Source organism: Peromyscus maniculatus, chromosome 9 (genome assembly GCF_049852395.1).
Source record: "Peromyscus maniculatus bairdii isolate BWxNUB_F1_BW_parent chromosome 9, HU_Pman_BW_mat_3.1, whole genome shotgun sequence".
In the NCBI taxonomy this organism is placed as follows: domain Eukaryota; kingdom Metazoa; phylum Chordata; class Mammalia; order Rodentia; family Cricetidae; genus Peromyscus; species Peromyscus maniculatus.
The window spans coordinates 113,804,830-113,828,633 of NC_134860.1; the positions used below are offsets into that span (position 1 = coordinate 113,804,830).

At 37.2% G+C, this 23,804-nt stretch overlaps 1 protein-coding gene across 1 annotated transcript in view; it reads left to right on the plus strand.

Annotated features, from left to right (window-relative positions):
- Positions 1–15,834, plus strand: part of Gpc5 (glypican 5) — a 1,351,527-nt gene extending 1,335,693 nt beyond the window's left edge. Inside the window, exon 8 of the mRNA XM_042285375.2 lies at positions 11,886–15,834. Coding sequence (XP_042141309.1) covers positions 11,886–12,040 — 155 coding nt within the window. The 3' untranslated portion in view covers positions 12,041–15,834. The remainder of the gene's footprint in view (positions 1–11,885) is intronic.
- Positions 15,835–23,804: the final 7,970 nt, after the last annotated feature.

Here is a 23,804-nt window from a genome sequence, read left to right on the forward strand (position 1 = left end):
TGCTCACATTACTGGGATAATGTTTCAGTCATCTGCTAGTTACTGAGTTAAGGTAGTTACTTCCCACTGACCCAAGGAGATTTCTGATAAGGTCGGGTGGGTGATAGGTGCCTAGCTTCGTTCCTTGTGCAAATTCACTCCCCCTTTTAGGTTGTAATTGGAAGCTGACAATTATTGCTCTATGTGTGGATCCTTATCACCTCTCTCTGCAACCATGACAACTTCAAGCCTTGCATTGCTTTGCCAAAGAATTACTGCTTGTGTATATATACCAGTTCCCCCAAAGCACTTGGGGAATTGATTTAGAAGAATAAAGATGAGGATGGAGATAGAAAGAACTAGGTAGAATAATGAGAGAGCAGTATAGGGGACTGAGAAGAGCTAAGTATGAGGACAGAAAGTAGCTGTGTAGATAGAATTGATTTAGAAGAATAAAGTGAATGGACTAAAGAACCCAGTGTGCTCAGATTCATTTAATATCCCTCAGATTAGTAGCTTGTAGCTTGTAGCTTCTGTTCTGGACCCTGGTAGAAATCTTCTCAAGGCAGGCATCTGGAGAGGATTCAGTAGTACCATCCCTTGGCTGGTGGTCCTGGATTCTATAAGAAAGGCTGAGTAAGTCATGGGAAGCAAGCCAGTAAGCAGTACTCTTTCATGGGCTCTGCTTTAACTTCTGCCTCTGGGTTCCTGCCCTGCTGAGTTCCCGTCCTGACTTCCAGCAGTGATGGACAATATGATGCCAAAATATGAGCCAAACAAACCCTGTCCTCCCCAACTTGCTTTTTGTTTAAGGTGTTTCATTATAGCAATAGTAACTCTAACTTAGACAAGTGCTGCCTTAAATAATAGGGTAATATATCTTACTATCTAGTTTAGTGGTCAACTGATAGTAATAACAATACTCTATGTTGTTTGGGGTGACTTGGGGCCTCTTTGATCAGCAACTCTTAGGAAGGTATCCTACCCCTGGAAATAAATTTTTATGTAATAGATAATGTCTTCTGGAAGCAGAATTATCCATCCATGCAGAGTGCTTCTGTTCAAATTCTTTTTTAATGTATTATATTTTAATTAGCTTACTAGCTAGTCAATTTTCACAAGGCTTCTTTATGTATCTTTAATTTAGGTTAACCCATTCCACTGTTGTGGTGGTATTGTGTTCCCCAAAATATTGTGTACTCTAATAAATTTATCTGGGGTCAGAGAACAGACAGCCACTAGATACAAAGGCTAGAAAATGGTGGCACTCACACCTTTAATCCTAACATTCCAGAGATAGAAATCCCTCAAGGTCACATTGGAAATAGCCAAGCATGGTGACACGCCTTTAATCCCAGAAAGCCAGCCTTTAATCCCAGGGAGTGGTGGTAGAAAGAAAAAAGATATATAAGGCGTGAGGACCAGAAACTGGAAGATTTTGGCTGGTTAAGCATTCAGGCTTTTGAGCAGTGGTTCAGCTGAGAGCCATTGGGATGAGGACACAGAAGCTTCCAGTCGGAGGAAGCAAGACCAGCTGAGGATCCAGCGAGGTGAGATAGCTGTGGCTTGTTCTGTCTCTCTGATCTACCAGCATGGACCCCAATAACTGGCCTCGGGTTGGATTTTATTAATAAGAACTTTTAAGATTCCTGCTACACACTGTACCCTCTTATCTCCACAATTCCAATGTCTCCGCTTGAATATTTAAACTTTAGTATTTACCCTCTCCATTCATGCCTCCTGTGTACTACTAAACCCTCCCTCCATCTGATTTTTTTTCCCTTGAGTTAGAAGATCATAGGTCGCTGGGCAGTGGTGGCGTACACCTTTAATCCCAGCACTTGGGAGACAGAGCCAGGCAGATCGCTGTGAGTTTGAGGCCAGCCTGGTCTACAGAGTGAGTTCCAGGACAGGCACCAAAACTGCAGAGAAATCCTGTCTTGAAAAACAAGAAAGAAAAAAGATGGTAGCTCTCCATACATCTTTCTCACAGACCCTGTTTGAGCTGTGCTATGTGGTATCAAGTATCTGCCCCAGGACCTCCCCATCATAATGGACTGTAATCTGGAGTCGTAAATTAAAATAAACATATTCTCTTCTAAATTGCTTTTTTGTAGGGGTATTTTATCACAAAAAAAAAAAATTAAACTAAACTAAAACAGGCAAACCCAAAAGCAGATGAGACATAGCAAAGCTTGATGTGGGGGGTTCTACTTAGAAAAGTTCCTAACCAGGGCATCTTGTCCTACTCCTTGATGAGGCATGGACAACGTAGAGTGAGAAAATATTGAGAGGATGACGAGAATCATGGCAGAAGGCTGGGGCTTTCTCTTTCACTCCCCACTCTTCAAAGTGATTCAAGCTACCAACCCATGTACGACTTTACTACTCTTCATCTATTTAAGGAATCAGTTAGTGGTCAGGATTTATTAAAATTCCACACCAGCTATGCAGGTGTTTGTTTTGAGAGTAGTGAATAATCACTAGATTCATTTTACCTTTTATTACTATAATGACACCTGCTATCTTTTGGAAATGTTTTTGCCCAAAGTACATTTTTCCAAGCCTCTAATCCTCTCCATATAATTATATTTTGGTGTGTTACTACAGTATATAAAATATGATGTACATTTATTATTTTTATGTAATTCATTTCATTTTGAGATCACTGAATTATTTCCACATGACTTTAATATCTGATTTTGTGTTTTCAGTTCATCAGGTTATTTTGCTTATTCTGTCTCAATTTTCATTAGTTTTTTTCTATATCTCTATTAGGTTTCATTAATCCTCTATTTTTAAATGTATGTATAATGTATGCATTCTATATAAATCTTTAGGTGCTTAGCTTTGAATTTTTAATGTTCGTTAAAACATAAAGGTGGACACAACTTAAAAGTTTATTGAGATTTCTCACTTCTTTTTATGCCATACTGATACATTAGAATATTCGTGTTTTGTGTATGTATGTATCAAGGGGTCACACACATGTTTCAAATACACACAGAGGCTAAATAAATAGTAGACGATCTCTTCTATTACTCCATTGCATATTCCCTTGAGATAAGCCTCACTGAACCTGGAGCTTGTCATTTTTCACACAGACCATCTGGGCCCTGGGACCCAGTGATCCTCCTGTCTGCCCCTCTGCACCCTTGCCCCAAGCATGGGGTGACAGATGTACATAGACTCACATGGTGCTTTTCATGTGGGTGCTGTGAACCTATACTTAGGCCCATGAACTTGCACAACATATGCTCCTACCAACCATGCCACATCATGAGCTCTAAGTTAGATACTTCCATAATTACTTTCAAGCACTCTAATTGCAACTGTAATGAAATCCCTAATTTATTAATTGTTACATTTCAATAATCACTCAAACACAGTTGCTTATATGTTTCTCATTTTACTTTGGTCAATGTGGTAGTTTGAATGAGAATGGCCCCCAAAGATTCATATATTTGAATCTGGCTCCCTAATTGGTAAATCTGTTTTGGGAAGGATTTGGAGGTGTGGCCTTGTTAAAGGAGGTTTGTCACTGGTGGGTGGACTTTGAGGTTTCAAAAGTGTACACAGAAGACCCTGTCTCTCTCTGCCTAGCACTTGTGGGTAAGCTGTGAGCTCTCAGCTGTTCCACTGTCAGGCCTGCCTGCTGCCCTCCTCCCTGCTGGTCAGACTCAGCCTCGGACACTGTAATCAGGCTTCATGAAACGCTTTCTTGAACTGGTTTCCCTGATCATGGTGTCTCTTCTCACCGAGAAAAAATTAAGACATTCAGTGATATAATTTTCATTCTATTCTCTCTTGTTGTTTCTTCTGTTAAGTATATTCTTTAGTAATTAATTGAGAATCAGGTGGGAAGTGGCAAAACCACTGACACTTTTTTTGAAACATCCTTATGACTTCTATTTTGTTTAAATGATCATGGAAATCAGTGGTGACATTTCTCTGCTTTGGAGTTTAGAAGAAATTAATCTGCTTATTTTATCTTCTGTTGTTATTTTTTAAACTAGTGTTTTATTCTTCTGATAGCAATCATGTTCACATGATTTTTTTCTGGTCACATTAAAAAATATCTTTGATAACAGGAAGCCACTGCACTGTGCTTACATAGTGAATTTTTACTATTTCAATTTATAATATTGGTTTAAGTCAATATTGTCACCAAGGTAAATAAGATATAACAAGTACTTTTTTCTAATTTTGTTAACATAACTGCTGGTATCAAACTTTATTTCTTAAAACAATTTTCAGCATCATTAATAAGAATAAATTCTAACAACTAAGTATGGTATATAAGTGAAGATTATGATATGGCTAATAAATATACTTTAATATTTTATTAATAACCAGCTATACAAAAATGACTTCTATAAGATTCTACTTGAAAATTCATTCCAGAAGAAATTTCACAATAATGCTTTTTATAAAGAAATCATCATGATAAAGCTGTTTAAATTAAGTAGTTTCCAGATCAGATGTCTGTATATTGTTTCTGACAAGATCCTCAATCAGCACTAAGGCAAACTTAAAGGGCTGGATGGATGATTACCACAGAATGAAATATACCAGAAGCAGAAAAGCTCTCACCTTCTTTGAATGATAAGTGTCCCCCAGTCTCACATATAGGAACCCTTGAGTCACAGTGGATGGTGAGCATTAGGCAGTGTATCGAAGCTGTAGGAGGCAGAGCCTTGCTGGCGCAGGTTTATCACTGAGGCTGGGCTTTGAGGGTGCATCGCCTCACCCCACTTTCAGTTTTCTGTCTCTGTTCTACTTGTGTTTGAAGATGTGGTCTCTCAACTTCTATCTGCTGTCATGTCTACTGTGCCATTATGCATTTTCCATCTAGAACTCTGAACTATAATTACTCTTCCATAAGTAGATATTGGTCATGGTGTTTATCACAGCAACAAAAAGTAGCCAATACAAAATAAAATCAAAATTTTTTTCAAGTCTTATCCTGAAGCAAAATTATACTTATTATTAAGTAAGGGAAACACCAACAGTAATTTATTTTGTGCAATGATGAATAAAAGATGATAATCTTCCACATCTCTCAGAAATACAACATTATACTACATATAAATGAAATTTGGCTTACCATTAGAACCTCTGGTGAGTTTTTGCAATCCATTAGGCAGCCTTTTCAAAGTGGAGATCATGTCACAATCAAACATAACTTGTCAAAAAGAAGACTGTTTATTGCTGCAAAACTTAGAGATCCTAGTAGGGTGACACATTCCTATAATCCTAGCTTCAGTGAACTAAGGCAAGAGGATCATGAGTTTGAAAGAGACACCAGCAAGCAAAAATCTAAATAAATAGATGCTGTGGAATAGTGTTTTTGCACACTGGTTTAATAAAACACTGATTGGCCAGTAGCCAGGCAGAAAGTATTGGCGGGATAAGCAGACAAGGAGAATTCTGGGAAGAGGAAGGCTGAGTCAGGAGACGCCAGCAAGTCGCCCAAGGAGCAACATGTAATGGGACGCAAGTAAAGCCAGGAAATGTGGTGACATATAGATTAATAATTATGGGCTAATTTAAGATATAAAAGCTAGCTAACAAAAGGCTTGAGCCATGGCCATTACAATTAATATAAGCCCGTGTGTTTACTCGGGGAATGTGAGTGGGAGAGATTTGTCCCAACATGAAAACTTTTACTATAGATAGATAGATACATAGATAGATGGATGGATGGATGGATGGATGGATGGACGGACGGATGAAGAGACAGATCGACAGAAAAAAAAACCCTGAAATTTCAAAGCACCAAAAGTAGGCGCTGGCTAGTAAGCACACTGTCTGCAGAAGTGTAAGAACATTGTTTAAAGTAGCAACATGCAGGTCAATATCTAGGTACGACCATGTGAACACGCTTCTCAAGTATTGGAGAGGGTAATACAGAGACAAGAGGATCTCTTAGGCTTTCTAGCCAACAGCCTAGCTAAAAGTCACTGATTTCCACATTCAATGAGAGATCCTGACTCCAGAAAACAAGACAGACATGTAGAGGACATTCCCTGGCTTCTGCACAAATCACTTCTGCACATGTAACTGTACATATACATATCTGCCCACACATACATCACACATATGTGTACACAAAAAAAATAGACATAAAAATAGTCTTATTCCACAGAGCATGGGTGGCACTTTTACTACCTTATGCATTCCAAGTAGGAAACCCCTAAGTTGTGTATTGGTAGGCGCCTATGTATTCAACTGTATTTATTATTTTCTGGTTATGGAACCTATAGAAAAATTCCTATGGAACTTTAAAAAGTGACTTGACATTGTACTAGATATACCTGTGAAGAGACACTATGACCACGGCAACAAATGTTATAAAGGAAAACATTTAATTGAGTTGGTGACTTATACTTTCAGAGATTTATGTAGTCCATTATCACCATGGTGGGGAGCATGGTGTATGCAGGGAGACATGGTGCTGGAGAAGGAGCTGAGATTCCTACATCTTGATCAGTAGGCAACAGGATGTGAACTGAGACACTGGGCAGTATCTTGAGCATATATAAGACTAAAAAGCCTATCTTTACAGTGATATACTATTGCAGGATCCTAACAGCTCCCTTGGGGAAAGGGGTGAGAAGGCACAGCATCAACTGCACAGACACCAGGAGTCAGTTGAAGACAAACAGCAAACTTGTTTATTCAATAACCAAGAAGGCCATATATACCCTCCTCTCAGCACCCAAGCTATATCTCAATCTGGTGGTATTGTGTGGTCATTCCTCACTGGCTGTGCATTATCAGGAACTCTGACAGTACCCGTTGCTAGGCCCTCAGACAGACTCCAGGTTGGTTCATAAGGATATACATTATGCACATGCCTTGGCAATTGATTTGAGCCAATTTCCTCAACCCCATGGGTCTGTCCTACTACAATATACTTCCTCTGACAAGGCCATACCTAATCCAATAAGGCCACAGCTCCTAATAGTGCCACTCTTTTTGGGGGCCATTTTCTTTCAAATCACCATTCCTGATTTTTAAACAATTCACCTGTCATGTCACTAAGGAAGAGGTTCTGGTCAAGTTACTTCCACAGGAAAAGGATCTGGTTGGAATTCCATAGCAACTTTATTCTAAAAATTTGTTTCAATTTTTCTTACAATGTGATATATATATATATATATATATATATATATATATATATTATCTACAACTTCTTCATATCTAATTCTCATTTTTATTTCACATTCTCAGTCAGTTCAATATAATCTTGGCCTTTATAATGAAAGAAGCAAGTTTAAGGAAACATATTTTTGTGACTTTACAACTTTACAATTTTCTGCCTTTTATTTTATTTCTCAGTTTATTAATTCACAAAATTGTTACTAGGAGTTTACCATGTCAATACAAAAATTAGTGAGAGAACTTCTACTTTCATAGTAATTTGGTGATATTTGATTGAGATAAAAGAACCTTAAAGATATTGCTAGCACATACATAATTCTACCAAAATCCATTTTAATAGTTTTTAATAAAACAATGTACTTCATATTTTAACATGATTTTATATTAAAAGACACATAATGGTTAATAATTTTTAGTAACATATGCACTTTATGGATAATTGTGTGCACTTTTTCTAAATTATTTCCATAGACCAGCTTTGAAAATTTGGAATTATTGTGTCTGGAAAAAGGTAAATTTTAAACAGTTTTGATATATTTTGGAAACTTTCCCTAAAGTCTCCCTACTAATATATTCTGTTGTCTATGAACTGAACAAAAGATAACTGACACCTCTTGGTATAAAAATTACACTTATTTGTTTCACTATAACATTTTAGTCTTAATTCAGATTGTCTTTCTTGTAATTACCCTTGATTTTTTTTACCATTATTCTATCAGAGCATGTGTGGGTTTTGTATGGAATGCAGGAATTCTGTATTAAAAATGCTATTCACTTTTCAGAATATGTAGTGTGTATTATCTCTAGTCTGCAGTGTCCTTTGCTCTTACAATTGTTAGTTATATCATACAAAAATTCTTTCTTTTATAGAGTCAAAGCCACGAATGTTTTTTATAAATCCTGCCTTAACATTCTATAAGATTGTTCACCAGTTATGAATAAATACAATTACAAATGTATGCTTTTCTTTCACCTTTTCACTGTTATACTTTAATTTTTGGTCCCATAGAGATGCTGTGATGAACTCTCGTTTCTCACCAAAAGTGCTTTCATTCCAAAGTTTTTAAAATTCTGTCATCTTAAAGAACAGCTAAAGTTACTTATTTACCCATGCTCTGGAAAAACTTTGAATGTGCATTCTCATGAGCATGGTGCTAGAGTTGATGAGTGGATCATACTGAGATTCACTCATGGCCAAGAGACCTTGAATAAATAACCATTTCTACATCTGTTCCTAATCTTTAGATGGGAAGGAAATAATTAAGCTAAACACATTCGGATGTGGCAAGATGTTCATTATTCAATTACCACTTCAACAATATTCATTCGAACCACACTGTACAACAGATACAAGGTGCCATGATTTTACGAATATTACTCTAGAAAGAAATTATCTTGACACCATGATAAGCTTAGTGTTGATTTCAGAGACTGTTCTGTGGTCCATTTAAATCTCTCCTTACCTTTCAGCATTTTGAAAAAGGTTTCTGGTGTTCAAGTTTTGTTCTTTTTTCTTTCTTTCTTTCTTTCTTTTTTTAGATCCACCAAACTATGAAGTTGGTTAGAGTGCATACTATGTATTGAAACTCTAGTACAGTCTCTGATAGACCGTGACTAGATTTTGTGAATAAGTAAACAAATTGACAATATTGACAATTCAGTCCCTGCAATTTTCCTTGTTTAAAATAACTTATCATTAGGCACAGTCTTCATGCCTTAGTGAAATGTGGAGAAATTTTATAGTGTGTGAATAGATGAAGGAGAGATATATAGAGAAAAATACCATATCCTTTTGCTTAAATGAAAAAGCTTCCTTGTTCATGACAAAGAAGATCTGAAATCCTCCCAAATCCTCAGGTCCCTGATCTACCTCCGCCTGCCACATGTCCTCCACCCCTGAATAATTCCTGTTGCTTAACTAACACAGAAAATTGGCATATATTATCAGCCATTCCAAATGTCAAGGAAGAATAAAAGAACATCTCCTTTGTTCTCAACATAAATGATGATGTGTCAGTGTCTTGTAATGTGCAAAGAATCCATGGGGCTGGGAGTCATCTGAACACATTCCAGGTCCAGAATTCAAATCTACTGTCACTGCTCCTTGTTCCTCTACTTCTTCATCTACTCAGCCTGCTAGGACATTGTCTACCTTATGGGATTGCTGCAGTTAATATTTGTGAACTGCTATTGAAATTGTATTGCAGATGTCACTGAGTTAACACACTTCACCATCGCCTTAACAGTGTCCATCTCCCTGAACATAGTCCATCATTTATGTAGCCTTCACAGCACCGCCCATAAGAAGAGTGCCCAAGTTTTAAGACTGTACTGAATTTTTTGATAATACAATTTTGATAATACAATTTATTTTGATAATACAATTTCTTATTCCCCAACTAGACTGACAACCACTACAGGAAGAAATATGGATTTGTCAGTACCTTTGTATGTTGCTATTATGTATAGAAAGTACTATTCAAATTTTTCTTTGTTTTTATTTAATCTATTAAAATATTACATCCAGAACAAATTTTTCTTTAATGAGTCTTTGGTTAACTTTGGCATAATTTCCAAACTTACTTAAATTTCTTTTAGAAAACAATCACTGTATCAAACAGTCTTTATATTAGCTTTTTCAGCATGATTATATTTATTTACAGATGGAAATACCAGGCTGTGACAAGCATCATAACTATAGCTGTGTCTGGCATGCTCACTTCTTATTCAAAAGTCATGAGACTCTTACATCAATTGATAACATACCTACTTCAGATACTAAAACAGAGTCTTGGGTTGAAAGCAACACAGCCCTCCTGATTTAGTCCAACTTGGAGGCATAAGACCTTAGTCTGCTTGCATGTGTGAGTAGATGGCTGTGTTCTCAGAACCTAGATCAGTGCCTAGCTCGTAAAGAAAGGAATGAAACACCAGCTCAGAAGACCGAAGAAAAAAAAGCTATTCATGAATCCAATCCAAACTTCAACTCACATTGCTTAAAAACAGACAAGTAAATCCTGTAAAGCTTCAATATATATAGTTATCTTGGAGAGGGGGCATTTTTCTAGGTGCTTGGAGTCCTTTTAGCTCCTGGTTAAGCTCTAGCTCAGCAAGAGGTTTTAAACCATGACTAAAATATTCACATTCAACTCCCGTCCCTATAAAAAATGAGTTGCTAGTTTATTCATCTTGCCTAACGACACAGAAGGGCAAAACAAGTACCCAAACAATGAATAATAATGCCAGAACTCAGGCTGCAAAATCAATACAGCAGATCAGCAGAGCTTGCTTTGTCTTAATGCTCTCATCCCTGAGTGCAGTGGGGCTTACCTTCTGAATTATATATGGGTATTGACCTAATTACATAAATATTGACTTTTCCTTAGATGAGGCCTTTTTTTTCAGTCTCAGTGTAATTATGGTGTCAATATTTGTGGCTGTAGTAACACTGAGTTGAAATCTTTTCATTGTGATGGATAGCAGCATGCCATGACATAACTCAGAGTCACATGACCTTAGAACATTGACAACAATAGATAATGAGGGATTAAAACAGCAGTTCCTTCAGTGTGTTGCACTAACACTTACCACCTGAAGAAAACAATTGGTTCATTGTAAATCATTTATGGACCATTCTCTATCCAGCCTGTAAGCTTCCATAATACTCAGGAATAATAATTAAAAAATAAGTAGATCACTTCACCTGCCTTTTATTTCTTTTTTATTTAAATGAGTGTTTCATCTCTATCCTCAATTGCCAGTGTTTCTTTTGATGAGTTCTCTTATATGTTGACAGATATCTACATGGCTGTCTTCATATACCTCTATGTGCACAAAAGGCTACACAATTCATTGATTTGGGGATATTATAATAGTGTCCCTATCCCCAGTCTCATATGTGAAATCTGAACAGTCACACTCATAAAAACAGAGTGTAGAATGCTTCTTTCCTGGGACTTGTGGAGCTCCTAGGCTTCTAGCTGGGGAGGAAGAAGAGGTGGTAGCCAAGAAGGACAATGTTTGAGAGAGGATGTGTAAAATTCACGTGGGAGGTACACATGTTTCAGACATAATACAAAGCAGTAAGCACAGTTCATAATATGGTATTGTACATTTTGAAATTGCTTAGTAAATTTAAAGTCACAATACAAAACTAGTTACTCGTTCCACATTGTGTTATATCATGACATCACTTTGTATTTTGTAAATGTGTTTAATAAAAATTTAATGAAAAATCAAAGTAAGTAAGCAAAAAGCCCCATGCTTACTTTATTCTGATATAAGGTGATATCTAGAAATTCAACTTTAAGCAGTCTTCTTTAATTATTTCATGTTTCCTCGTTGAATTCTCATGAGAAAACTTGTTGCTAGTCCTATAGTCGACAGAATGGGAAAAACAGTAATGGAATATCTCAGGATAATATATCTCACTAATTTTTTTTTGCTTCTTTGCCACTCAATGACATTAGAGAAATATCACCAAAGATTTGTTTTTTTTTAAGCAAAATAGTTTTGCTTTGCTTTTACAGCATTTCTGAGGACACCCATATAAAGACGTCACTTCTACAATGAGAGTAGGGCAGGACTGTGAATCATATAGCTTGGAAGTCTGGGTGAAAGCAGAGAAGACAAGAAAAGCAAGAAGACTTTGACATGGGCCTATGGGTTATACGAACTAGTCTAGACTTTCATGATGAGGTAGCCACGCCTCACCCTGTGCTTTATTATGTGTCCTCCAGGGCTGCCAGACAACATGAACTTCAGTGATGTCAAGCAAGTCCATCGAGCAGACCATGGAAGATCTCTGGATACAGCTGGCGCAGGATGTGCATCAGGAACTGAGTCTATGACACTCACTCTAATGGGGATGCTGATGTTGCTCGGGCTTTGGTAATGGAACTCTTCTGTCTGGACATACCTTACTGGAGTCCTGATTTATCTCATATTTCCTTATGCCTGGAATAGAAGATATCTTTAAAAGTAATGATTGAATTTAGGAAAAGGTGTGTCAGGCTAACTTCTTAGACGCCAACTGGAATGTCCACAGAGCACCTAGAAATCAAGATTCTAATAGACAGTTTCAGATTCCTGGTGTTTAACTTAAACCTTCTTAAATTCTAACATTAAATCTAAAACTGCAAAAAGCTCAGAAGTGACTTTGAATAAGAAGGATTTGGTATATCTGTAATTCTATTCTTCTCAATTTAAAATTCCTTCCTTTTAAATTTGACAATGTTGGCATTTGAGAGTATGTTTGCCAGGTTCAGAAAACAACTAGTATTTCTTAAAGCACTGGGAATAGAAATAACATTAAGTCAGAGCACACAATGGCAAGTATTATGCATGCATTTTTAAATGAGTCTTCCATTTTTGCCAGTTAAAGAAAAAAGTTACTAAAAGTCTGTGAGTTATAGAGTAGCTTAGCAGGGTGATTTCACAAAAGTTCACTGAAAGAGCTTGACAGTGTTTTTGACACTATAGCTTTGTCACGGGGCATAGTAATTCAGGGGTACCTATGTGATGTCCCTTTATATTTAAAATTCATTGTAGTATCATGGCTCTGTCTCCTCCTTTCTCTTTACCTAAAAGATCTACTTATGTCTGGAAGCACACTTGTATACTCCAAGTTGATTATTTGGTGAGAAATTTTAAAAAAATATTATGGTGATTTTTCCTAATAAAGTTTATTCCTAACTTACTCATTCTGAAAATGTTATTTGCTAGTTTTTTTAAAGCATCATGTGGGCAAACAGTTGGCTATCCTTGCATGAGATCTGATGAATATCTTGCAATGGGTAATAGAACAGAACATGCAACATGAAAGGCTTTGGCTCTCTTCCTATTGCTCAGCGGGAAAGTTACTAATCCACCATCCCTAATTTCTCAGCTATGATAAGTTGCCTCCGCAGACACTGATAGGATGCTTCTGAAGCTGCACTTAGGAGGAAGAGATAAGTCAGTTTTTATTAAGAAGTATCACATCGGCTGTGGCTAGGAAGTATAATGAATACAAAGCAAAGGAAAGGGAAGTGAAAGGCTGAGCTTCTTAAGCAAATGATTCAGAAGAATTTAAAATGACCTCTGACAAGGGTCCGAAGGCCTCAGTTCAACAGCCAACATGACAGAGGCAAAATTAATTTCCCCAAATAAAGAAACAATATGTGCTCAAACCTTGTCTCTCTAAGGTTCTCCATCAGGTGATTGGAGAGTTGTCAGTTTAAATTGCAATGTTTTTAACTGCTCATATAGATTATGTTGTCTACTCAAGCATGTTTGAAAACTGGGAACAGTATTTCACCCACTGATTCTCTGTGTCATTTTCTTAGGCTAATGTTGCAGTCAGAAATGGTTAGTCCTTGACCCTTCATCTACACTCAATTCATCAGACGCCACAAATTACAAACTAAAATTTATTTTTTTCTACAAATTCCCCTCCAATCTCAGCCCTTTATTCAGATCACTATCTCAGGAGAAAATTAATATTAAATCACTCATGTACTCTTGCCCCTCTTAAGGTCAGTTTTCTATAGAAAAATGTCTGGGTCTCCAAATGAGGGGGAATTCATTTTAAAGAATGTGTGAAGAGCACAGCTCAGGAGTCTAAGATTCATATTGACAAAATTAGCTGGTTAAAGATAATTTGGGGCGTTACTGGAAATGGATAAGAGCAGAGAATTCAGAGAAGCAATAGAATCAATAGGTACATTTTGTAGACTACATTTTATGTTCTCAAGTGTGCGATGTCTACCTCCAGCTCTTCACTTTGGAGACTACACATGTCAGAACACTACTGTGAGAGCTCAGAGCCTTAGGAGGTTTTCAGAATTTCTTTAACAGCCCGAGGCATCATTTTTAGTATTCTTGGTGAGGGTATTCATCTTTTAATACCCCACTTGGTGAAATTTTATATTTATATAGCATTTCATGACGTAAAAAGTTCTTTCAAATGAAACAGAGCATCTCACATGATCTGCCTCACTGTCAAGGATGACTTGATTTTTTAGTCAAATAGAAACAATGACACTGATTTTTCTTTGATATGGTTACAAATCTGTACCTTATGGTGCTTTCCATAAATGATATCTAAGAGGGTTTAAGCAAGGGTAAAATTGTTTAAGTATAAATTTCATTTCCATGATGACTTAAAAATATCAAAATATCACACGTTTACTTATATTTTATATTGAATAATTTTAACAAAGTCATTCCTGAGCCCTGAGTGATTTTTGTACACATTGAAGTACTCACAAAATTTAGTGCAGGGTTGGGGAGTATAGCTCAGTGGTACAGTATGCTGCGTATGCATAAGGTTCTGAATTCAATCCCCACAATGAACACATCCAAAAAACTATATCCAAAAAAGGAAAGAAACTAAAAAGGAAAGAGAAGCCAGCCACAAACGCCCTGAGTTTTTTGCTGAGTGTCTTCATCTCTGGGGGATAGTTGGTTAAGAACCAGAGCTAGCATTTACTTGCCCATTATTCTTCACTGGCACAGTGATAAATGAGTTTATTGAATTAATGCACAATCTTTTTTGATCTTCCCAATAACATTATCACCTGTATTTTACCAATGAGAGGAGTGAGGTTTAGGGATACTATAAAATTTGTCTAATGCCATGCAACTGATCATTGTATAATTAGATTGTTATGTGGAGGGCCTTTGAAAAAGGCTATTTATATTCCTAGCTAAAAAGCAATAGGGTTTTATAGCAATAGAGAAAAAAACATAGGTGTTAACATCAAAACTATCCAGATTTATTTAACTCTCTAAACTGGTGTTTTCAAATGAAGTTGTATTGACATCATAATTTCATCATTGTCAAACTGCATGTCAATTTGCAATATTGAAAGTGAGCAAGGTGAACGTGGACTTCATGCTCCAGCAGTTATTCATCTCTGACATGTTCAAATCACATTCCAATACACCTGTTCCCAAATAAATCAGCTATCAAAAAGGAAAAAGAAAACAGTACTTTTACAAGGATCATGGACTCATGAAGTTACTTTTTTTCCTGTGCTCCTGATGGGGATAAAATTTCTTGGACTGTACAACACAGGATAAAATTAAAGAAAAGATTTTAAAAAGAGAAAGGGAAGGAGAGAGGGAGGACCGAAGGGATGAAGTGGGGAGAGGGGAAAAGAAGGGGAGGAAGAAAGGAAAAGAGGGAGGAGGAAAGGGAGGGAAGTCAAAGACTATGAGGGAATCTTGCTTTATAAACTCTGGATTAGCCTTTAAATCTGCTGTTTGTTCAGGGGCATCTTATGCGTGAGGAGATGCCGGCTGTGTTTTCTCCTCACTAAAGGGCAGAAGTTAATGAGACATTTCCCCCCAAACACTCATGTTGTCTGAAGTGTTTGCTAAGGACACTCTGGAAAGGACTCAATTAGGTTATTATTTTCAGACACTTAAGTTACTGTTTTATCTCCAGAAGCCTTCAAGTACAAAAAACAATTGTTTCTTTCTTAGTACGTGAATGTATCCTGGACTTCTGTTATTCTGTAAGAAATTCACTGTGTGCAAGGAAGTCAGTATTTTCTCAGATTGACAATTGTGCATTCAAATAAAATTACATGTGTTATATGAAACAATTATAATTAATATTGTTATATATGTCTTTGGGCATATCAGCCTTTTCTTTAAATGCATATTATTGTATGTAATTCATTTCTAATTAAAATATCAATAAAGCACAATTTGCTGATTGAAAGAGTTTTTGGTTTCTAAACTTAGACAGAAAGTAATTTTTGCTGTCACTATTTTCTTTTGTTGTTTTTGTTTTTTGTTTTTCAAGACAGAGTTTCTCTGTGTCACTTTGGAGCCTGTCCTAGAACTTACTCTATAGACCAGGCTGTCCTCAAACTCACAGAGATCTGCCTGCCTCTGCCTCTGCCTCTGCCTCTGCCTCTGCCTCTGCCTCTGCCTCTGCCTCTGCCTCTGCCTCCTGCCTCTGCCTCTGCCTCTGCCTCTGCCTCTGCCTCTGCCTCTGCCTCTGCCTCTGCCTCTGCCTCTGCCTCTGCCTCTGCCTCTTGAGTGCTGGGATTAAAGGTAGTCACCATTATTTTTAAGATCAAGATTTAATGAAACACTATTTTCAAAACTTCCTCCATTCAAAAAAAAAGAATTTTAAAACGTTATATAATATAATTCATCCATTCAGAGTAGCACGACAACTTACTTGGAATGGAGTGGACAGTGAATATCTGTACATATATTTGCAAATGTGTTATTGAAGAGTCTCATCTTCCTTCCTGTGAATGTTCACACTGGAATGTGTTTTGCCAAGAAGTTTAGGAGATTACATAGTGTGCCTTTCTGATAAAGCTTTACTGTAACTGTAACAAAGTTCAGGGAGAAAGAGATACTGCAATTTGAAACAACATTAAAAAATAGGAGAGGATCTGCAAGAGTCAGAACACCTGGAAAGAGAAGGAATGTGTGAACCATCAGCATGGCTCTGATAATTTGGTAAGTAAAATTAGACTTTTATGAGTTTTCATACCTAGTTTGAAAACCACTAGACTAGCAGCAATGAAGGGTGGTAGACAAAAAGGAAGTCTTCAGATTGTCTCAAGATGACCGAGCTAAAACCACTAGTATGATAAAATAAAATAAGTAAGTACACATAGACCAGGTTGCAAAACAAATGCAAGAAAATGTTTGTATAGAGTTTTCTACAAAGAGCCACTTCTGCAGTTGTGGTCAAGAAGTTCCAAGAGCCACTTAGCAGAGTCGGCACAAGCTTCATCTCCTTTCCTTACTTCCCCACCTAGGCCCTTTGCACTGACTTTCTTCCTCTCTGTTTCCACTGATGTCATGTTTTCTCTTCCGTAAAAACTGAGACAAACTACATCAAATTCATAAAATGACTTAGAGAAGAAGCTAATGTACCATTTACTAGAAACTCACCTGTCCCCTGATGAGCAGCGATTCATGTTGATCTCCCATGGTGCCTCCTGCCACAATGAATATATTTCTAAGATAGTATTATTTCCTTCTGCATCCTGCCTCTTGACAGCTGTTGGCATGGAAAGAGAATGTGAACAGAAGGATATCAGAGCATTGGAATAAGGTTTGGAAAGGGAGAAACATTGGATGAACTTATAGCTCTAAGGGCTTACTCAGGGAGAGTTTTCCTCTTTCTTTTAGTACATATAATATCATACTCGCTCTGACTGAAGTTTTAACTATAAATTATTTCTCCAATATGACAGGTTAGAATTCTGTTGGATAGCCCTATCTGTCTGGTTATACTGGTAGACATAGTACAACCTCAGTGGTGTGAGAACTTATTATCGACAAAAAAAATGGTGTGTTCCCAACTACTTCATGTTCAAGTTATTCTCACATGGATATTACTGAGTAACAAATCATTCTATGGTTTTAGTAATGACTTCCTATTCCTAAGCAAGTGCTGGGAGCCATCCCCGGTGGTGGATGGGTCCTGCAGAGGATGTAAGGAGTCGGCGGGGGAAGGAAGTGAGACAGGCCATGGTGGTCAGGAGAATCTTGCAGCCTGACTGACCAGCAGCCAGAGTGTTTCTTTATTAATACAGAATTTCCTAAGCAGGGATACATCCATAATGTTCCAAAAACATAGATCATGTCATTTTTGTTTTTTAGACATGTGTTTCACTTCCTTTTGCTCATCTTTTAGTCATCACTAATAAACTATGACAGAACAGAGTTATCATTTCCAATCATTTTCCCTCAAGTTTTGACATCATTAATAAAGAGTTATCATTCTTACTCATTAACCCTATAACCCAATTTTTGAGAATCTAGAGGCATATGACAGCCTGTGCTCAGGCTGGTTGCTTTGGTTGCTTCAAGGACATTAGACTAAAACAAAATCTTCAACCACCTTGGGCATTTCGCCATGTCTCAAGCAGTGTATTATTAACTCTTAGTGGTCAAAGTGCCCAGAAAAAAATCCTCAGGCTAAAGCTGCTGCAGTTATTATCCAAATTCTAGCATAATACAATCAATGTTCACATTTATATCTTTACAGAATTTGTTTATATGTCTAATCTTGGCATTCTGCTGTTCCTTGGCCATATGACATTATAGTGGCTCTAAATGAGCTAACTTCTGAGAGAGGGAGGTTCTAACACCTCATACTTTTATCATCTTTCCCCTCCATACTTTGCTCACCAATATGTCTCTATGTAGGACAGAGTTGTATGCCACGCAATTTTCTGAGTGTACAGTAGGAAGAGCCTTGTAATCTGAACTGTGTCCAACTCCTCGAGCCCACCCGAACTTGTTGACCTTTTTGAATTTACTTTGTTTTGAATATCTTGTTCCAGTGTAAGTACAGGGACAGATGTTTCAAGAATGTCTCATAGCCTCATGAAGAGACCTTTGGCTTTTTTATGGGTCACAACCTCCAAGGCATAAGGAAGGCCTTCAAGTAGATAAGGATATCTCCCTAAAAGGAAGGGATATGGGAATAGTATGTTCAGGAATTTCCTGGGTAAGTGTAGAAGCAGCATTCCTTGGAGAAGGCATAAATGATTCATAAGGAATTTTTCATCAATCCAATGTCCTCAAATTGTACAAATATTAAAAGTGTCCCAAGTATGTAACAGGTGGAGATGAAAACCAAAGGTGACATGGCAGCCATCATGGGCTCAGCTTTGCTGGATCTTTGTCAAGCAGCTGTGCTGGCTTTATGACTTCTGCCATTCCATTCAGTTATGACTGTGCCAAGCATGTATTTTAATTTTAAGACAGACAGGCTTTAAAACTTTTCTTTTATTTCACTTCTCTGGATCTCATAGGTATAGACAAATCTTTGATCAGTCAGTTCTTTAGCTTGGATACTCATGGGTTTTTATTTTCCAAGGAACTCACATATTTTCTTCTTCCTTGTTTGTCTTTCTTCCATATTAAATTTAGCTCTAGCAACAAGGTTCAACATCCTGAGGAGAATCCATATGCCAGATGCCTTAGCATGGCCATCTGATGGGCAGTCAGCTCCTTCACTGACTTGTGGAGTAGAAATTTGTTGTAAGAAACAGAACAAGTATTGCAGATATTTCAGAGACAGTTTTCTGTCTGACCTTGAGCAAGTCCCGTGACTATTAGAACTGCAGCTTTCATAAAGTTGTGTCCTCGAGCCAAACAATCTCAAACAATCTTTCTAGAGTTCTAGATCCCAAAGCTAAAATGTGAAACATTACTGATGCAGTGGTAAAGTTTGCTTGCTCGATGGTTTCTATAACCTAGCATTATTTATTACATGCAAATGATTTTAGTTACAGCTACATGAATATGCTTAAAGTTCCAATTTCTTTATCACTCATAGGAGCAGGACTTTTTTTGAATGAGATTGAGTATAATAATCTTTTCATGTGTAAAATGAAGACTAGATAGAAAAATGCCCAGTTTTTATTTAATGGGGGGACAATATGCTATCATATCATTAAATATTTAGTCAACGATCTTTTTGATTCTAAATAGTTTTCATGAATTAAGATCAATTGTCTTCCTAATTCAGCTGTGGCAGATCATGATATTCAGACAGAAATAACACTTTGGCCACTCGGAACGACTAAACACCAAAGAACATGGTAATCGATGATAAAGTTATGTATGTTGGTTTAACAGTGTTTTCCCTTCTCAGGAGTTTCCTGACAGACACTTTTGCATAGGCATACGGATGTTGCCACCTCCGGTAGTTTATTACAGAATAGGAAAGTGGACTAGAGAAACTCATTTTCTGGGTTTCTGTAGTACAGAGCCTAATGCAGAATATAGAGTACTGGGCAGCAGTGCAAATAAATGCCTGCATCATTCAGAAAATACACAGATGGAGGCCTGAGTCACAGCTCCTATGGCTAGCTTGTGAACATGGGGCATGTGCTTGAGTCACAGCTCACACCAAAGAATGGCATGAATTTGGCTCATGTATAATTTCAGTTTCCCCTATTATAAATTATTTTCAAAGAGAACCTGAGACTTCCATCAAATATGGTGAACTGAAATTAATAGGTATCTGTAAACAATACTCGTTACATGCACACAAGTTTAATTGGATTTATCCTATCCAGGAGATTATGCTCTTCCTAGAAACCATAATTTGTCAAATAAAAATCCTGTGTTGGGTGTGGGATACCTTCACACAGTTGTTGACTAAAGGTGTCCTGGAGACAGGAAAAACAATAAAGGCTATTGACATTTGTTGTGGCTTAAATAAGAAATTACTTGCTTAGGTTCAGATATTTGAACATTTGGGTCCCAGTTAGTGGTACTGTTTGGGAGATATGGAACATTTAGAAAATGCAGACTTCTGGGTGATATATTGTGCACCCTAATAAAGCTTTCCTGGGGATCAGAGAGACAGAATAAGCCACAGCCAACCTCACCTTGCCAATCCTGTTTCCTCAGACTGAAAAGGTTCTGAGTACTCACCCGAAAGGGTCTTAGCTGAACTGCCACTAAAAGCCTCTGGTTCCTGGTCCTCATGCCTTATATACCTTTCTGCTTACTACCATCACTTCCTAGAATTAAAGCCATATGTCCTTCCAAAGCAAAGACATGAGATCTCAAGTGCAGGGATTAAAGGTGTGTGCTACCATGCTTGGCTCAGTGTGGCCTTGAACTCACAGAGATCCAGATAGATTTCTGCCTCCCCAGTGATAGAACTAAAGGCGTGTGTGCCATCACTGCCTGGCCTCTATGTCTAATATAATAGCTGTTCTGTTCTCTGATCCCCAGGAAAGCTTTATTAGAGTACACAATGTATCACCCACATTTTCCCTTTTTTGTGTAGAATCATAAAAGAAGGTTATAACTAATATAAGAAAAGCCATACACAATAAATACAATAAGTATATACAATATATACAGTCAAGAATTACATTAATAGTGTCTAGTCCATTAACATTTGACAAATTCAGACAAAAAAAAACCTTTATTATTTATTCTATCTTGGTGAGCCCAATACAAAAATCCAATCCAATGTAAAATATTTAAAATAAGTAGTTCCTTTTTATAAGTATATTCAATAATCTACCTTTTCACCTTATCATATCTGTATTCTCTCTTATTTCTTTCAGAGTAGATTCAATAATCTACCTTATATTTTATCATTTCTATATCTTCCTTGTTTTTCTTTTCAGAGTTGATTCAATAATCTACCTTTTATCTTATCCTATCTATCTTTTTAGAGTAGATTTAATAATCTACCTTTTCATCTTATCATATCCATATTCTCTCGTTTTTTCAAAGTAGATTCAATAATCTACCCTTGTATACCCTAATAAAGGATTCCTGGGGATCAGAGAACTAGATTAGACATAGAGGCCAGACAGTGGTGGCACACACCCTTAATCTTATCACTTGGGAGGCAGAGATGCATCTGGATCTCTGTGAGTTCAAGTCAACACTGGGAACAGAGCCAGGTGTGGTGGCACACACCTTTAATCCCAGCACTTGAGATCTCACGTCTTTGCTTTGGAAGGACATGACTTTAATCCCAGGAAGCGATGGCAGGAAGCGGAAAGTTATATAAGGCATGAGGACTAGGAACGAGAGGCTTTTATTGGCAGTTCAGCTAAGATCCTTTCGGGTGAGTACTCAGAGGCTTTTCAGTCTGAGAAAACAGGATCAGCTGAGGAGTTGGCGAGGTGAGGTTGACTGTGGCTTATTCTTTCTCTCTGATCTTTCAGAATTTACCCCAATATCTGGATCTAGGTTTTTTATTAATAAGACCATTTAGCAATTTGTGTTACACAGACTCACTAGAGAAAGTTTTGTATTAGGGGAATAATTTGATGGTTTATATAGAAGACAGAGAGAGAAGGATATAATGATTATGTATTTACACAACTATTCAAATATGTAATGATTCTGTTTGTTGTTTAATCCATATATATATATATAATTTTATAGTATATCTTGAATCCTTTCCAGATCAATAAATACAATTTCAAAAATAATTGTATTGTATAAAACTCTTCCTATGAATGTTACATAGTTTATTGAGTCAATCTCCTTTTCAGAAACATTAAATATTTAATAATCTGCCATAAACAATGTTGTCATGAAAATCTTTATAAACTAGGTTTTACTCATTATGATTGTGTTGCTAAATTAGTTCTTCCTTAAAGGGAACAAGGAAGAGAGGTGTCTTATTCTACCTGGAACGACCACAGTAACCCACGAAAAAGAAGCCCAGCAGTGACAGTAAAGATGGCATGTGAACGGCTTGCTTTGTTGTTTGCTTTTTGTTGAGGCTTTTGTTTTCTTTTGCTTTTGTCTTTTCATAATTAGTGAGCCCACTGCAGTGGTTTGAATGAGGTATCCCTCATAGTCCCAAGCATTTGAATATTTGGTCCCCAGTTGGGGTCAATATTTGGATAGATTTAGGATGTGTCACCATTTGAGAGGAAGTGTGTCCCTGGAGGCATGCTTTGAGAGTTTAGAGACTGTGTTACTTCCTACTTCCTGACTGCTTCCTTGGCTTCCTGCTCCTGCTACCATGTCTGCCTCCTGTTGCCTGAAGCCTATTGTCTTGCTCCTCTACCAATATAGACTGGAAAACTCTTAAACTCAAATAAAGCTTTCTTCCATAAATTGCCTCCATCATTTTATCCCTGCCACAGCAAGGTGATTAATACTTCGCTCTGTTTCTTTGAAAATGGAAATCACCAAATACAGATGATCATAGTGCTAATTTTACACTCCAGTTGCCTTTTTTCTGAGCCTATACATTTGCAAATGTTCCACATCTAAAGTGATCTTGGAGTGAAATGCAACCTGAGAACCATGACATTTTGAAAACATCTGTGATAGGAAGTAGTTTACTAGACTTAGTGTGCTTGCCAAGCTTTAGTCCCTTCTGAGGAGCACTGGAACATGATCCCCTTCCATTCACAACTGACTGGGGACCGGGCAGTCTGGAGAAGCATTGTACAGAAGGAATGCCATGTGAGCACAGATGGTAGTTACAAATTTCTAATAGAAGAATGATGAAAATACATAGTTTTACTTACCCAAATCTGTGACAAATATTACAGCTGCATCTCATAAACTATCTAAAAATCATCTATGAGATTTTCTTTCACTTTGATTCAGGTATCTCATGGGCTAATATGCATCTTTGTTTAATAAAACTTGAGTAGTCTTTTTTGGTCATAAATCTAAAGCCAGAGAATGTTTATTAGCCTAGAGAAATATTATTTTCATGTATTTAGCCAAGTCTGTCCTAAGGACTTCTAGTGATGGCAAACTCCAGAAAAAGGTTAAAAAGGGAATGCTTCCAGAATGGTGGTGTGAAGTACACAGGGCATCTTTGCTAAGGAGAGACACCTGTAAGTTTGGTCAAATAAACGGAGGTGTATGCATTTATTTATCCAAATCTTAGAGGCCTTAGAAGCATGTGAAGCAGTGGCATCTGGATTATAGATAGCTCCCTCAATTCAGCCTGGGAGGAAACATCTCTAGAGAACTCTGATTATGCAGCAGTTCCCACAGCCACCGGGGTGGAAGAACAAATCCACACAGATTTGGCAGTTGGCTGATGCTGTCATTACATCCTGATAGACTGTTCCATAACTCCTCAGGAGACAATAGTAGCCAGAGACATGAGTTCCAGTCAAAGATTCATGCACCCACATGTTACCCAAAGAATAACAACAAGAAATAAGTGC